At 40.2% G+C, this 16,984-nt stretch overlaps 1 protein-coding gene across 2 annotated transcripts in view; it reads left to right on the top strand.

The window, feature by feature from the left end:
• The window catches only part of cherp (calcium homeostasis endoplasmic reticulum protein), a 68,985-nt gene extending 63,240 nt beyond the window's left edge, over nucleotides 1–5,745 (top strand). The window contains exons 17-20 of one of the 2 annotated variants that reach the window (XM_060846394.1): nucleotides 1,234–1,362; nucleotides 2,518–2,612; nucleotides 3,197–3,382; nucleotides 4,692–5,745. In XM_060846394.1, the coding sequence (XP_060702377.1) occupies nucleotides 1,234–1,362; nucleotides 2,518–2,612; nucleotides 3,197–3,382; nucleotides 4,692–4,729 (448 nt within the window). In that variant the 3' untranslated portion in view covers nucleotides 4,730–5,745. The remainder of the gene's footprint in view (nucleotides 1–1,233; nucleotides 1,363–2,517; nucleotides 2,613–3,196; nucleotides 3,383–4,691) is intronic. The other variant, XM_060846395.1, reaches the window with a different exon arrangement.
• The last annotated feature ends 11,239 nt before the right edge of the window (nucleotides 5,746–16,984 follow it).

Below are 16,984 nucleotides of genomic sequence, written 5' to 3' on the forward strand. Positions count from 1 at the left end.
GTTGCTGTGGTATAGGATAAACGTAAATGATTGGTAGGGAATGCGCTTTGAAGACCAATTGTGAATTTAATATAAATTGTAAGTCTTTATTTCAATGTTTCCCTTTCTGGGTCCAGACTTAATGTCGCAGAAAAGCTCAATGACAAATTTATTTACCTTAGCCATATTGTGATGTTGAAAGTTTGAGGCGTGGCGTTTGCTTCTCGAGAACACTTGCGGTATTGGATGATTATCTATTTCGGAGTCTGTTTATGAAATAAGTAGGGATTTAGATAGTGACTGCAACCTAGCTGAGTGGGTGCTATATTCTGAAAGAACAGAAAAACTTGCATTTAAAAGATGCCTTCATGATCTCGGGAGAAAGCACTTCCCAGGCAATTAAGCACTTCTGAGTGTGGTGTCTGTTGTAGTGTAGGAAATTGGCCATGACCAGCAGATCTGGGAACAGATTGTTAGCTTCTTTACTGAACAGAAAAGATTGTGTGCGCATCTATCTTATCCCTTCAAAGACTCCATTCTGCACCAGAACAAGGTTAGCATGGTTCTGAAATTCATTCTAGTTGTTGTAATGGAAGAAATAGTTATTTTGAGTTTTTTTCACCCTTGGGATTAAACTTTATTTTGCTTTTATTGGAGGCATACTTCAAAACTAAATATTACCTTGATCTGGCAGCTGAAGGTTTTCAGTGTTGAAGCTAGAATTTTCACCTCAGGATGGTCCTCATTCTTTGCAATGGATTTCATTATTTTGATAACACAAAGTCTCTTACTGATTTAATGTCAAGCTTATATTAAAATAGTAATCTAAGCCACCAGAAACTGCATGATGAATCACAAGGCATTGAGAAAACATTCTTTATTAGGAAGCTCTTGCTTGATTTGTTAAAGAGTAGAATTTAGACCAGGTTGAAAGTTGGATGAGAAGTCATAACTGGTGGTACGGTCCTTTCCAAGCTCCCTTGGAATAGTTTGGAAATGAGACATCAGGACCAGTATTCAGATGGGAGGCAGCTCTCCCCCAGCCTTGGGGTCAAATTAATTTACCAACTTATCTAAATTAAATTGAACAACTGGTTTTGGAGTAGGTAATTATTCCTGAAGGGAAAGTTTTTGGTCTGAAGTGTTACTGTGATGATCAGGTTCTCCTGAAAAGAACTCCCGAGATCGAGGTGTATTGTGGAGAAATGGCATTGTACCCAGAGAGGGAGAGAAGATCATTTTGTTGGCCTTCAGTCTGTCTCCAGGTCTCAACGGGATGAGAGGAAAAGGAGGGAGGGAAAGAGAGACACAAAATGTACAGAGATTAAGAAACCTACAGAACCAAGAGAATCTGAGAGTTTCAGGAAGAGAAAGAAAGAAAAGGTTGGCAAGAGATTTTTTTTCCTTTATTTGTTCACGGGATATGGGTATCGCTGGCTAGACCAGCATTTATTGCCCATCCCTAATGGCCCTTGAAGGGTGAATGTGATCCACACAAAGTGAGACAGAGGGGGTAAAAGGCAAAAATAAATTGGAGACAGACAGTGAAAGGAAAAAAAAACTTCCTTTTGTCTCATCTGTATTTCTAAAATAAACTAACACCACTCATTTCCGAGCTTAATGAGAGGTCAAGATTCTTGCATGCCTCTGCCTCCCTGAAATGTGAGTTTGCTGCTGACATTTCCTGAGGTGTATGTAACGGTGAATGACAACAGTGGACTTTAGCTCACTCCTAGTGGAGCCAACCAGTGACAAAGTGGACCCCTGCAATAATTTTTGCAGCATAAAAATTGATAACAATGTTGAGCTTTTACTGGTTTTCATGTGTTAAGGAAGGGTGGCTGTCACATCTACCTGCAGATCTTAGCCAAATTGTAGACCCTCTGGTTACATCCATGAGCCTAAATGGCTTCATGTTCTGCAGCCCTATTTTGTCCAGATAGCTGCTCCTGTTTTGGTGCATCTGCCTCTTAAACTGCTTTATATTTGTCCAGTCGCATAACTATGTTCTAATCACAATCTCAGACTAAAACTCCTCTCTCTAACATTCCCAAATAATTGAGGTGACTGTTTTAAAACATTTATGTTTGTTCAATTCACAGCCGACATCATCTCTGATGTAGTTTGAGGCACTTGCCTTTTGATATGAGTCTTGCTGCAATTTTATTTATCATTAATCACCTTGAGCCAGTTTTTTTTCCCCTTAATTAGTGGCTTGTACCCAATTTTTATTTGTTGTCACTCCTCCACTGTTGTAAGATCACCTGCGTCATCAGCAAAGCTCTGCACAGTTGAGGTTGTGCATTGGTGTTTTCCAGACCTTGGCAACTCTCAAATGACATAGGTCTTTTCTCCAAAAATTGATCAACATAAGATAGGCATCTGATCCCAGATCTAAAATTACTGCAGAATCCAGCTGTTTGCTGTTCTGTTTCACAAAAGCAAAAGGTCCTTGCAAATTGTTCCAGCTGTTGCTCAAGGATTGCCTATGGAAATCTCTGCTTTAGGATTAATTTATTGACATCTGTTTTTCTTTAGTTCCACAACAGGACTTGGAGGTGGTCCTGTCACCCTCACTCCTGATCAGAGACTGGGGGAAGAAAACAAAGGACACCAGCTGTTAATGAAGATGGGTATGGTTGCTTTTTCTGCTTCTAGTCATGTTTTTCAAAGTAATTCTATTTAAGGTACTTGGTGTGTCATGTTATTTCCTCTAAGCCAAATGGGTGGCTGGGGATTTTTACCAAAATAATTAGTTTGGCAGGATAGTGCTACAAAGCAAAATGTCTTGCATTGTAGTTTGTATTCAATGAAGCTTTTGTAATTTATAGTTGAGTGGTTTTGAAGTTGCTTTTGCTTAGTGGATGCACAAGACTCAACAGTGGTAACACCCTGGGATGTTCAAGTCTTCTGTCATCATAGCTGACGTAGGTACAACTGAAATAGCAATATCTTATAGCAATGCCAATGTGAAATTTTTTTTAAATCATTTTGGATAATTGAGAGAGACTTAAAGCCAATGTCTGGTAGAGTTAGCTAACTTAACAGATTTAACCAGAGAAATGCAAATAGTCAAACTCACTGAGCAAGAAATACTAACACCAGTATTAATTCAAGGCTTCAGAATGTGATATCTAGAGTTCCTGTGACACCATGTGGACTCCCACTGACTGTGTATTTAATAAAAAATCGTTTTGCTTGTGTTGGTTTGTTCTAGGCTGGAGTGGATCAGGAGGACTTGGGGCAAAGGAACAGGGCATTCAAGACCCAATCAAAGGAGGAGAGATTCGTGATAAGTGGGACCAGTATAAGGGAGTGGGTGTTCCACTTGACGACCCCTATGAGAATTATCGAAGAAATAAGAGTTACTCTTTCATAGCTCGCATGAAAGCAAGAGATGAAAGTAAGTTGTGTGAATTAATCCAGTCTGGGTATGTCACTCCGAGTTGATACTTATGTTGCTTTATAATTAGAGTTGTGCCTCTTGATGTACAGGATCTGATCATTGATAGTGAAAGTTTGCAAATGCATGGAGTAAATAGAGCTTGGAGCTCTCTTTTAAGCTGGGCAAACAGCTTTTTTTTAAAGCTATAAGTGCCGTAGCTGTCACTTCTGTTGAATTACTTGGTCCCTGGTGTACACTAGAGAACTAAACACCTGTGCCATGGAAACAGTTTCTCATAAAGTGTTCGTTTTTATCTATCCATTACGCAGATCTTACCCACTCATTTTACATACATGATTATCAAATTATTACAAATACCATGATACATCTGATAATAAACAGGGTTCAAAACCTACCTTTGCTGACATCCTTCCATATATAAAGAATCATCACCTAAACTTACAACATCCTATGTAGTCTGAGATGTCCAATTTTATGTACTTCATTACTTTAACTTCAATAACCCGATGCCAGGATGTTTCATGCAGCTTTATTGCAGAACATGTCAAAACTTTGAATTAAAGTTTTCAGTTGGTAGTAACATGGTGTATGTTTTTGCTGTTCTGTGTCACACCAACCCTATGATGGACCATGTTTGGAACCTGTTCTTCAATGCATCTTCTGTGTGCATTCCAAAGACCTGGGTCCTTCTCACAAGCATGTCATGTCTGAACATTTAGTCCCAAAACAGCATTTGGTGCCTCATGCAAGGCATTTCTACCTTTCCAAGCTCTCTCCCCTAACATCAGAGTTTTTTTGATCATTTTGAATGTTCCCGACATGTCAGGTAGTGACAGGCTACTAATAAGAGATTTTAAAAAACCCACCAACGTTGCACTTTTTATTTCAAATTTGAACTCCTCTCAAATGTGAACTATTAAGCTAAGTCTTTACTTTTCCCAAGCGATTGAACAGCAGCTCAAAGCAATGCGTCCTGATATTGTAAACAAACGATGTCTCACCTCAGTGGTTTTTATGTAACTCCCAGGGCTCCCCTATCCTTTTAGTACTGATGTGTTAAATTGTTGCTTCAGTCATGGCTTCATGGAGATTTGTTGGTAACTGTTTTGCTACAGAACAGGAACATGGCATATTTAGTAAAGTTAACCTGAAATTAACTGTCATATTCAGGGCAATGAAAATATTCAAGATGCAACTTGAATGCATTAATCATTTCTCCAAATATAAGTTCTTCCATCATGGTTAACAAATAACTAAAGTATTAGAATATTTGTTTTGCTTTTTAATATTTTTCTGTTTATTGCAGTGAAGAAAGAAATACAGGAGCAGCCACCCCCAGAGTGAAGCATGCTTAAAATGATGAAGTTGTGTTTGTTCTGCTTCAGATGGTGACATCACTCCCATAATCCAATAATAAGGACTTCGAAACCCAAGCTACTTCCTGCTGGACTGATCAATCAAAGGGGGGTGGGGGGGCCTCAAAGCCGAGTATTTCAGGGCTGGGACATGAGCAGAGGATTAAATCCCTATTGAATCTTCATGTAGATTGAATATACTGTAATTTCATTTTCACATGGGGTATCTGCTTATACAATGATGTGTTTTTCCCAGTGTATTTTTTTTTAGGTGAAGCAGTGCAAAGTTGTAGGCATCAATGATAGGATGAGAATTTTTATACTGACAAATTGTAAATGTTTGTGTTGGCCTAAATTGGACATTTTGACTGTCTCCTCTCTTGTGTAGTAAGGAAAGAATCTGAAGTCTTGAAGTATTTTCACTTGCCCTTTTATGTTTGGTTTTTGAGAGATGTGCCTGGATTGTTAACACACTCTTGTTTGATCAGTCACTAGACTAGACCTAATGTGAACTTTTGTGAACCATTTTAACCTGTTCATCTGAACTGCAGGAGTAAAGTTTCTCAATCAGTAATTCTTTAATTAAATGCATTCTGTTTATTGTGGCCATGTCCAATTTGGTCACCAGTGTTCCTGTCACTCCACATTCTACTCATGTAGACAACAACAACTTCTAGTTATTGATCGCCTTTCACATTATGAAACATTTCAAGGTATTTCACTGGTGTGATATAAAGGAAAATTTGATGCTGAGCCTTATGAGATGTAATGACGAGACTAAAAAATTGGACAAAGGTGTAGCTTTTGAGGAGGAGAGTGTGTTAGAGACATCAAGAGACTTAGCAAGGGGATTGCAAAACTTAATGCTCAGGCATTAGCTGCTAACACAATCCAAATGAGCAACACATTTTTCAACACAATACTGTGCGATCAGTGTTCAGACTCTTGTATTACTCTAGCACTGATTTCAGTAGATGCCTCTCGTAATGATTATATCCACATTGCTCTCTACTATCTCATTTTCACCCATGAATGTGTGAAGCAAGTCGAATTTGCTAGACATCTAACACTGGCATTAGCAGCGTTAGTACAGCTAATGGAGGAGATTGAAAACTGTCACAGCATTATCGTTGTCTTCCACCTGCCAGTAAGAAATCACAGTCAATTAAATGGCCTTTTATAATTTCATAATTTTGATATTGCTTTGATACAATTTTCCCCAGCCCAAAAGGTCACCCTTACAAAACAAAACAAAGGATTGAATACAGATTATTTCTCTATCCTCCTGGAAAAGTGTGAACCATGTAGTCATCCCAGTACGCTGATATACAGTACACAAGCTATGTTTGATATCGGCAAGATAACTGTTACCCATTGATCTTTGTTACCTTCTGTCATTGATGTTCATCCATCAGAAATCAGTTTCTTTCTGACACTTGAAATAATTGTTCATTTTGCAATGAGGACCCAAGATTTTGGGCTTACATTATATTTCCCACTCCAACCCCATGAAATGTGTATTTCTGTCCCCTCAAGCAAATGTAGTAGGACCAACAATTTCCTTTGATATTAAGTAAAGGGCCCAATTTCAAAGAGTGCGGTTTTGACCAGGACTAACTTGGAATAAAATTCATGTCTATTCAGCTGAGTTTTCCTGGAGAAAGTTCTTACTGGTGTATGGAATGTCCACGTTATGGTTATAATTTTATAAAGCATCTGCAGCATACAAAGCAGGCCATTCAGCATACTTCTCCATATGATTCTCCTCACACACCCTTCACTATCTAATCCCTTGAGAGTATCCTTTCTTTTATTTTTCCCTCAAACCTACAACATAAATGAACATGCCATTTATTTCAACTATATATTCTTTGCACTCCACAGTTCAGAGGAACTCCACACTTTTCAGCTCAATGAGCAAACTTACATCCAGAGCCTCAACCTGAGCTATAAATCTTCTCAAAACTCGCTAAGTTCAGAAGAAGTTACTACAAAGACTTAAATTGCACTTGGAAGTTGTCAAGTTTCTATTGCTGAAGAGGGGATTTCCAAATGGTTTAAGGAGGTATCAAGTAGGGTAGATAAAAGGGAGCCAATCAATACAATATGTTTGGATTTTCATAAGGCCTTCAATAAGGCACAACATATAAGGCTACTTAACAAGAGGAGCACGTGAAGTTGGGATCACATATTAGCTGTGATTGAGGATTGGGTAACTAATATAAGTCAGAGTTGGGAAAAGGATGGTGATTTCAGGATGGCAACCTGTAATTAGTGATAATTCTACAGAGATCAGTGCTTAGTTACAAAACGTATCAATGATTTGAAAGAGGAAAGTGAATGTACTATAATCAAGTCTGCATTTGGCTAAAAAGATGTGTTCAGGCTGACTGCAGAGGGATGTAGACAGGTTTAATGACCACAAATTCTGGCAGAAGAAATATAATGTGGGAAATCTGAGGTTATGTACTTTAGCAGGAAGAATAGAGGAACTGAATAGTATTTAAATGGAGATTGGCTGTAGGCAACTGCAGCACATGGATTTGGGGGTCTTCATGCACAAATTACAAAATGTTGGCATCCAAGTTCAGCAGCTAATAAAAGCCAATCCATTTGCCTTCCTTATTTCCAAGGGAATGGATTATCAAAATGGGGAGGTCTTGCTGAAACTATACAAGGCACTTACCAAAATTGTGAACAGTTCTTTTGGATGCAGTCGAGAGAAAGTCCATGAGGTTGATACTGGGAATGGAGTGAATTTCTTATAAAGAGTTTAGAAGAACGAGAGGAGCATTTATTGAAACCAGTTCCTTGGGCTTGGCTGTGTAGATGCAGCAAGTTGGTTTTCCGTGGTTGGAGTCTCAAGGACCAGAGGGTAAAATCTGAGTAAGGGGTTCCCTGTTTAAGACAAAGATGAGAAATGCTCTTCTTAGAGGGTAATGGATCTGGGATACATTACTGCAGGGGGCTGGGTTGTTAAGTATATTCAAGCTGAGAGTCATTTTTAAGCGGTAAGTACAAGGGTAAAAGGCAGGAAAATTGAGTTGAGGATTATCAGATCAGCTATGATCTCATTAAATGCCAGAACAAATTTGATGGGTTGAATGGCCTGCTTTTGCTCATACATCTCATGGCATTCAGTAACTGAGCTAAGACGACCTCAAAGGCACAATGATGATTGCTCACATAATATGGTTCATTGATGGGACTCGTAGAGGGGTCAATGGGTATTTCCTTTCTGATCGTCATCCCTGCAATTCTGCTACCTGATATGCTGGTCCTAGTTGGGATAAACCAGAAGAGTTTTTAACCTAACAAATTCCACTGTCAAAACATCTGGGTGTTTGATGTCGAACAGAAGCTTGTCCTCGTTATGTGGTTGCTGATTCGTTTCTCTCAATGAAAATGCTGGAGATTCTGAGTAGGTCTACCAGCACATGTCGGAAAGAAATAGGCTAAGGTAGAAAATCTGGGCCTTTCAACAGTATCTGGTTATGCTAGTCCTGAATATTTCTAATATTTTGATGTCATATTTCCAGTATTTGGGCAATGTTGTTTTTGAATTTCTAGGTGAGTACAGTTCCAGAAAATGATCTGCTCTTAATGCTGCTATTGCAGGGCCTCTCCCACAATGTCTTTCAAGGTGTTTTTGGAATTTGTGGAATTTTCATCTCTCTCTCTCTCTCTCGCATACGCGCACACACACCCTTTGTAGAAAATACATCCACAGGATGAGGGCAGTGCTACCTAGGCCAGCACTTATTGTACATCTAATTTCCCAGAGGGCAGTTAAGTGTGAACCACATTTGTGTGGGTCTGGAGTCACATGTGGCTAGACCTGGTAGTGTGGGAAAATGTGAAATCATTCACTTTGGTAAGAAGAATAGAGGCATACACTATTTTCTAAATGGGGAGAAAATTCAGAAATCTGAAGTGCAGAGAGACTTAGGGGTCGCAGTCCAGGATTCTCTTTAAGGTTACCTTGCAGGTTGAGTGGGTAGTCAGGAAGGTAAATGCAATATCGGCATTTATTTTGAGAGGATTAAAATGTTGATGTAGGGATGTACTTCTAAAGCTCTATAAGGCTATGGTCAGATCACATTTAGAATATTGTGAGCAATTTTGGATTCCATATCTCAGAAAAGATGAACTAGCCCTGGAGTGGGTCCGTGAGAATGATCCCAGGAATTGAAAGGCTTAACATATGAGGTCCATTTGTCTGTACTGGATGGAGTTTGGAACGATGAAGGGGGATCTAATTGAAACTTACAGAATACTGAAAGGCCTAGATAAAGTGTATGTTGGGACGATGTTTTCATTAGCAGGAGAGACTAGGGTCCGAGGGCACAGCCTTAGAGTAAAGGAAAGACCCTTTAGAATAGAGATGAGGAGAAATGTCCTCAGCCAAACAGTTGTGAATCAATGGAATTCATTGCCGTAGAACACTGTCAAGGCCAGGTCATTGAATATATTTAAGACTGAGCTAGACAGGTTCTTGATTGTTAAGTGGATCAAAGCTGGGAGATTGAGGTTAAGAAACTTATCAATCATGACTGAGTGGCAGAGCAGACTCGATGGGCCCAATGGCCTGATTTTTATCCTATGATCTTGGCTGGCAGTTTCCTTCCTTAAAGGACGAGGTGAGTTTTTCTGAAAGTTGGTTCACAGTCGTCAGTAGATTCTTAATTCCAGATTTTTATTGAATTCAAATTCCACCATCTGCCATGGCAGGATTCATACCGGGTCCTCAGGACATTATTTGTGTCTCCGGATTAATAGTTCAGTGATAATACTGCTAGACTGTCACCTCCTGGTGTGTGCGCATCCTTGTAGGAAGCCTTTTTCCAGCACATCAATACAGAGGACCAACTATTTTCCCAAGTGAAATCTGTTCAACTTGGAATAGACCAATGATCAGACTTGGGAGCTTCGACACAACACAACACATCAAACCATGAATGTCAAGAACAAACCACTGAAAAAGAAGGTGGTAGCTATTGCTCAGAATATGAATGGCTTGGGAGAAATTGTTGAAGAATGGTTGACAATAATATGATCAGTGCTTCATTGATGACCACAGAGGAACAGAAGATTTAGCAATTCACCCATCGACTGAATCACTAAGGTACCCATGACATTCTGTTTTGTAGCTAGCACCAGGTTGCGATCTTTGATCTCACTGATGGACAACAAGAATAAGCTGTCGCAGCTCTACTACAGGTTTGGTGTGGAGAGATACAAAGGAATGCTGGCTCAATGAAGGACAGAATGTCATCTTCTGTTTTAATATTTGAAAAAGTTTGGGTGTTCTGTCATAAAGAAATGTATTGTGAGCTGTATTACAGCTGTGAGCTAGAAGATCAAAAACATCAAATAAAGTGAAAGATCATTCCATCAGAACCGTTTATGTGTGTAGCAGATTATATTGGTTCTGAAGCCTCTAACTCAAATTATGATGATTTTCCTTATTTGGGTGTAACAGAATGAGCAAGATGTTTCCATCTTTGGACTAAGTCTGAAAGTGGGAGTTCCCAGGAAGGAAAATTGTAGCCTATTGAGAAAACCTGTGGGATCTTCCAGAAACTGGATGTCTGATTGGCAACCAGTAGGCTTTCTACTACTAGAAAGTGGGCCCTGGACCAAGGAGTCTCAGTGGTGGTTGAACCTGGTTAGGCTGCAGACAAGGTGTCCCTGGTTCCCTCGAAACATTCCCAGGATAAAGAATCGCCCAAAAGCAAGTTCAAGCTGTGTTTGGGTTTGGCCAAGTGGAGCTGGAGGAATCAGAAGCAAGGGAAAGGGTTCGGCTCTCTGACCATCCCCTTCCTGAGATCCACTCACCTGAACCCACCTTTGTTATTATGGCCACCACCTTCCCTCACTTAAACTGGCAACCTGCCCACACAGGTTAACCAGTGGTCATTTATCATTTAAACACCTCAAATGGCAGTCAGGGTGGAAAGGTGGATCTTGGATCTTCCCACCAAAGCTTAATTCAGGCAGGGTCAGGAAGATGGCTAGATTTTGGTCTTGCCTGTGTCAGTTCAGTTCATTTCCCACTTCCAGGCCCTGAAGAACGTGGCAATGATTTTTAAGGAGCAGTGAATTAATCAAGTAATGAAACTTTCAGCACAGCACATTTTCAGAGTTGTACTCCTGCATGTTGTAAGTGTCTTTGCCTGTTCATGAACCTGAGTATTAAAGCTGTTTTTTTTTATCTGTCCAGGGGTATGGATAATTAGTTGTTAGAAAGGGATGTGGAATGGGAACTGATGCAGACATGGCAGAGGAGGAGTTAGGGAGGAATTCAGAGCAACTCCTATAAAGGAGGTTCTTAGAGTTGCTGTTGAAAGTTTAGTGATTCAAAGATGTGAAGAATATTCGACAGGTTTGTCCTTTATTGAAATTCACACTTCAGTGGTATATTAAAAGTTATAGAAATATATGGCATAGAAAGAGACACTTCAGTCTAACTTGTCCATGCCGACCAGATATCCTAAATAAATTCAGCATTTGGCCCATATCCCTCCTATTCATATACCCACCCAGGTGCCTTTAAAATGTATCAGCCTCCAACTTCTTTGACCGGTCATTCCATACACGCACCACCTTCCGCATGAAGAAATTGATCCTTAGTTGATCTAGTTTTGAAGTGCAGGGTTACTTGGATAAGATAGGGGGTGGGATGTTCTTCGGAGGGTTGGTGTGGACTCAATGGGCCAAATGGTCTGCTTACACACTAGGGATTCTATGATTTTATTCTAATATCAATCACAAGGTGTTGTCACATTGTGTTGGAAAATAACAGACTTGACCAAAAACTTTTGTTAATCAAAGTTTAAGCAATAAGATTTTATATTATCTTTATTCCCAAGTTGACATTGTATTTTTAAGTATTCTTGCTGCTTTGATGTGCTCCAACTATAAATAAATATGATCTTTTCCCTTTCACCCTAACCTATGGCCTCTAGTTTTGGACTCCCCCCACCCCAGGGAAAAGACTTAGGCTATTCGCCCTATCCGTGTCCTTCATGATTCGACAAATCTCTAAAAGGTCATCCCTCAGCCTCTGATGCTCCAGGGAAAACAGCCCAAGTCTATTCAGCCTCTCCCCATAGCTCAAACCCTCCAACTCTGGCAAAATCTTTGTAAGTCTTTTCTGAACCCTTTCATGTTTTGCTACATCTTTCACACGATTCCAAAGGTAGCCAAGTCAATGTCCTGTACAGCCGCAATGTGATCTCCCAACCTCTATACTCCATGCACTGTTCAATAAAGGTAAGCATATCAAACACTTTCACTATCCTGTTGACCTGGGACCCCACTTTCAAGGAACTATGAATCTGCATTCCAAGGTCTCTTCGTTCAGCAACCCTCCCCAGGACTTTACTTACTGCGTGGATTCCTCTGAGTGCTCCAGTTTCTCCTACAGTCCAAAGATGTGCAGGTTAGGTGGATTGGCCATGCTTAATGCCCACAATGTGCAGGATGTTCAGGCTAGGTGTATTAGCCACGGGAAATGCAGGGTTACTTTGATAGGATAGGGCGTGGGATGTTCTTCGGAGGGTTGGTGTGGACTCGATGAGCCAAATGGTCTGATTAACACTGTAGGGATTTTGATTCTATTCTAATATCAATATCTTGTCACATTGTGTTGGAAAATAACAGACTTATCCAAAAAGCTTTTGTTAATCAAAGTTTAAGCAATAAGATTTAATATTATCTTTATTCCCAAGTTGACATCGTATTTTTAAGAATTCTTGCTGCTTTGATGTACTCCAACTATAAATAAGTGTGATCAGATCAGTTTTTAAAAAAGAGAATATGGTGAGCATTCTGCTGATCTCCTATGTTAATACCTTTGGTAGAAATCATCACTTGATAATTCAGAACTTGAATATTGATAACAAAAGACTGTCAAAGCTTTTTGTCTTGCTCTCACCAATGCAAGAATTCCAAATTTCAAAGGTACCAATAATGTAGAAAGAAAGGGTACTGATTGGTTCACCTTCATTGACACTTGCCAGAGAGAATGTGCCAGCATTGCAAATAATGACAGTGTAAAGTGAGTAGACAACACACAAGGCCAGAATTGAATGAACAGCAAGAGAATTATAGGTCCCGAGGAGTTTACATATGTAGGGAGATGCATGAGAAAATATGAGAATTATGATTTTAAAATTGAGGTACTGAGGGAATGAGTTAGTGTATCAGGAAAGGTGGATTGAAGTAAAAAGGATAGAAAATGGAAATGTATCTGAGAAGGATTTGAAGCGCAGGTGGAATGAGCAAGCCAGAGAATAGCAGCAGCAGGTAGGATTAACGACTGAACAACTCATAGTACAGTATAGGTAATGACATTTGGAACCAGTTGGATTTCAATGGGGGCCAAGTGAGGGTGATTAGCAGGGTTCAGTCTGGTAATTAAAGGAGATGTAAATCCTAGCTTTAATGGGGGGAAGTGATGTCCAGAAACTTAAGTGGACCAGTTGTGTAAATACAATAACTACAAAAGGAAGTCAGAGGCTGGGAATTCTGCAGTGAATAACTTACCTTCTCACTCCCAAAGCCTGTTCACTATCTGCAAGGTATGTGTGAGGTATGTGATTGAATACTCCCCATTTGCCTGAATGGATGCAGCTCCAACAACACTCATGAACTCATTAACACCATCCACAACACAGCAGCCTACCTGTTTGGCACCTGCTTTGCCACCATAAACACTTGTTTTAACACAATGCACATGAGTCAAGATTAGAGTGGTGCTGGAAAAGCACAGCAGGTCAGGCAGCATCCGGGAAGCAGGAAAATCAACGTTTTGGGCAAAAGCCCTTCATCAGGAATGGGTGGAGAGATAAATGAGAGGGGTTTGGGACTGGGGGAAAGGTAGCTGAAAGTGCAATAGGTGGATGAAGGAAGTGTTAAAGATGATAAGTTGGAGAGGAGGGTGGATCGGATAGGTGGGAACGAAGATTGACAAATAGAACACGTCATGAGGAGGGTGCTGAGCTGAAAGGTTGGAACTGGGGTAAGGTGGGGGCAGGAAACTAGTGAAATCCACATTGATGCCATGGGGTTGAAAGGTCCCAAGGCAGGAGATGAGGCGTTCTCCCTCCAGGCGTCGGGTGGTGAGGGAATGTATGTCCTTGGCAGAGTAGAAGGGGGAGTTGAAATGTTCAGCCACGGGACAGTGGGGTTGGTTGGTGTGGGTGTCCCAGAGATGTTGTCTGAAGCAGTCTGAGAAAAGGCACCCGGTCTCCCCAGTGTAGAGGAGACCACATCGGGAGCAAATGACATGGCACCAATGTGTATCATGGGGGTACCATGGTACCTACTTGAGGAAGTGACAAAGGTGATTAATGAAGGCAGGGTGGTAGATGTTGTCTATCTGGACTTCAGCAAGACTGTTGGCAAGGTTAAACAAGGCCCTTCACGGCAGGCTGATACAAAAGGTGAAGTCACATGGGATCCACAGTGACCTGGTAAGATAGATACTTTAGTGGTGGAAGGATGTTTTCAGATTTGATTTATTATTGTCATATACCGAGATACAATGAAAAATTTTATCTTGCATGCAGTTCAGGCAAATCATACCATTCCAAGTGTATTAATGTAATAGAACAGAGTGAGGAGTACAATGTTACAGCTGCAGAGAAGGTGCACAAAGAACGAGATCAACAAGAGATTTAAAATTTGAGAAGCCCATTCAAAAGTCTAATAACAGTGGGGAAGAAGCTGTTCCTGAATTTGTTGGTATGCATTTTCAAACATTTATATCCTCTGCCTGATGGAAGAGGGTGGAAGAGAGTATAACCAGACTGGGAGTGGTTTTTGACGATGTTGGTCACCTTCCTGAGGCAGCAGGAAAGTATAGATGGAGTCAATGGATAGAAGGTTGGCTTGTGTGATGGACTGGGCTGTGTTCACAACACTATTGTTACTTATGGTCCTGGGCAGAGCAGTTGTCATATAGAATGCATACAGAATGCTTTCTATGGTATATCCGTATAAATTAGTAAGGAGTCCTTGTGGTCATACCAAATTTCTTTAACCTCCTGAGAAAGTAAATTGTGCCTTCTTGACCATCATGCCAAAATGAGCAGATCATGACAGGTTGTTGGTGGATTTTTGGTCAAATTCCTGGGAATTTGACATTCTCAACCATGTCCAGCTCAGCACCATTGATGTGGATGGGGTGTTCCCTCCACTCCACTTCCTGAAGCCAATGACAAGCTCCATCATTTTACTGACATTGATAGAGATATTGTTGTCTTTATACAATGCTGCTAAGCACTCAATCTTTTTCCTGTGTATTGTCTTGTCATTTTTTGAGACCTGGTCTATAATGGTGGTGTCATCAGCAAACCTGTAAATGGAGTCGGGCAGAATTTGGCTACACAATTTTGAGTATATAAGAATTACAGTAGGGGGCTACTCCATATAGTTTTATGGATAGACGGGAAAAGGTCAGCTTGTTGTCCCTAAGAATAAACTCTCCTAAAGAAAACTAAGATGACTTAATTGGCTCGTTTAAGGGTTTAGATAGAGAGAAACTGTTGTCGCTGCTAAACAGGTTGATGAGCAGAGGGCAAGATTTAAGGTGATTGATAAAAGAAGCAGAGACTGTGAGAAAGATCCATTTATGCAATGGTTAGTTTTTGGAATGTGCTGTCTGGTAGTTCAATGATTGCTATCCAACTTCCATTTCAGTTCATAATCCCAAAAATGAAAACATGGTCTCTTTACAGAGTGAACAAGGAATCCAGGGAGTAGTTATAAATGAGCTGGATGGGGGAATAGTCAACAGGATAATTACACTGATTAATATGGGGCGCAGAGTTGAAGAAATGGAGATTAAGGTGAAGGGAAGGAGGGTTGGAGCATTCAGTGAGAATAGGGTAAGAATTTAAATAAAGGTTTGATGTATTTTCCATGGCAACAGAAGAACCCATTTGTGAATGAATCTGCAGCCAATTGTACACTATAAATCGATTTTCCCTTTGAGATTTTGTGTTCTTGTGATTTAAGTATAAGACAAAATGTTCTGACAGCTTGTCCTTTTCTATAGCAATACTTAATGGGATATGCATAATTGTCAGCATCCATGGTTAATATGAACATTAGCAAGGATGACATAATCCCACACAGTGGTCTCTGTGGCTGTGTACGCTGTAACAATCTATATGTTGCCAGCTCTACTTTTAAAGGGCAGTTATGGCCCACACTGCCTCTTTTGCCAGTTACCTTTCTGCACAACTGCTCTCCTCTCAGTCCGTCCCACAGGTGTGGTGGGTAAACACCTTGCGGAGCGTAGCAATGTTGGCTCACATCCTGCTGTTCCATATTAAACTGAGACACCTATTCTGAATGTTTCTCTGTTTGATATGCCTTATTCTTTACCTGCGTTTTGATCAGTTCTGGCTTCAGTACACACTGATTAGAACACATTTGAAGTGAATGGGTTGAGGATTTCCCCCAGTGAGTTACCTGTCGACAGATGGTCTATATCCCTGCTGGACCAGTCTTCATCTTCCTGGCGCCTGCTCCACTTTGCCAGATGCTCATACTCCCTTCTGTGATTTCACTAATCTGACTTTTTTAGTTGCATATTATTTTAGTCCATCCTTCACCTCTTCAGCTTTCTTTCCTTCCTTAAGATTCTTTTAGAAACTCACAAGTTTGACCAAGTTTTCTGTCACCTGACACAAATAATTCCTTCTCTAGTGCGACATTATGCTTTGTTTTATAATCTTCTGTAAAATGCCTTCAGGCACTTTATTGCATGAAAGGTGCTTATTAAGTGTAAATTGTTGTTGTTGTGCACCTTTTTCTCCAATATTTTCCATTGCATCTGCTCTCATTGTTTCAGTCAGATCATTCTTTTTTTTTAGCAAATCCGCTTGCAGCTTATTCTGTCCCTGACATTATTTGGTCTAGTTCCTTTCCCTCACTCTGTCATGAACAAGGGATATTCCTGAATTAACATCCATGATTACCTTTAGATGCTGAGTCTGACATCCTGAGGTACCTCCATTTATTATGTTTACATCTGACATCTAATAACCTGGGCTTACTTTGGCAATAAAAAAATGTTTTTTGTTACAACTACTTAGTTATCAAGTGAATTAGTTTGCTCTGTTCCTGGGTGTTGCTATCCTAAGCCAACTAGTCAGTAGATTATCCATGGACAGCTGTTAACAGGTGCACTTACACACCCTATACACAAGGGATCAAACACTAGATGTTT

Source organism: Hemiscyllium ocellatum, chromosome 28 (assembly GCF_020745735.1).
Source record: "Hemiscyllium ocellatum isolate sHemOce1 chromosome 28, sHemOce1.pat.X.cur, whole genome shotgun sequence".
NCBI lineage: Eukaryota > Metazoa > Chordata > Chondrichthyes > Orectolobiformes > Hemiscylliidae > Hemiscyllium > Hemiscyllium ocellatum.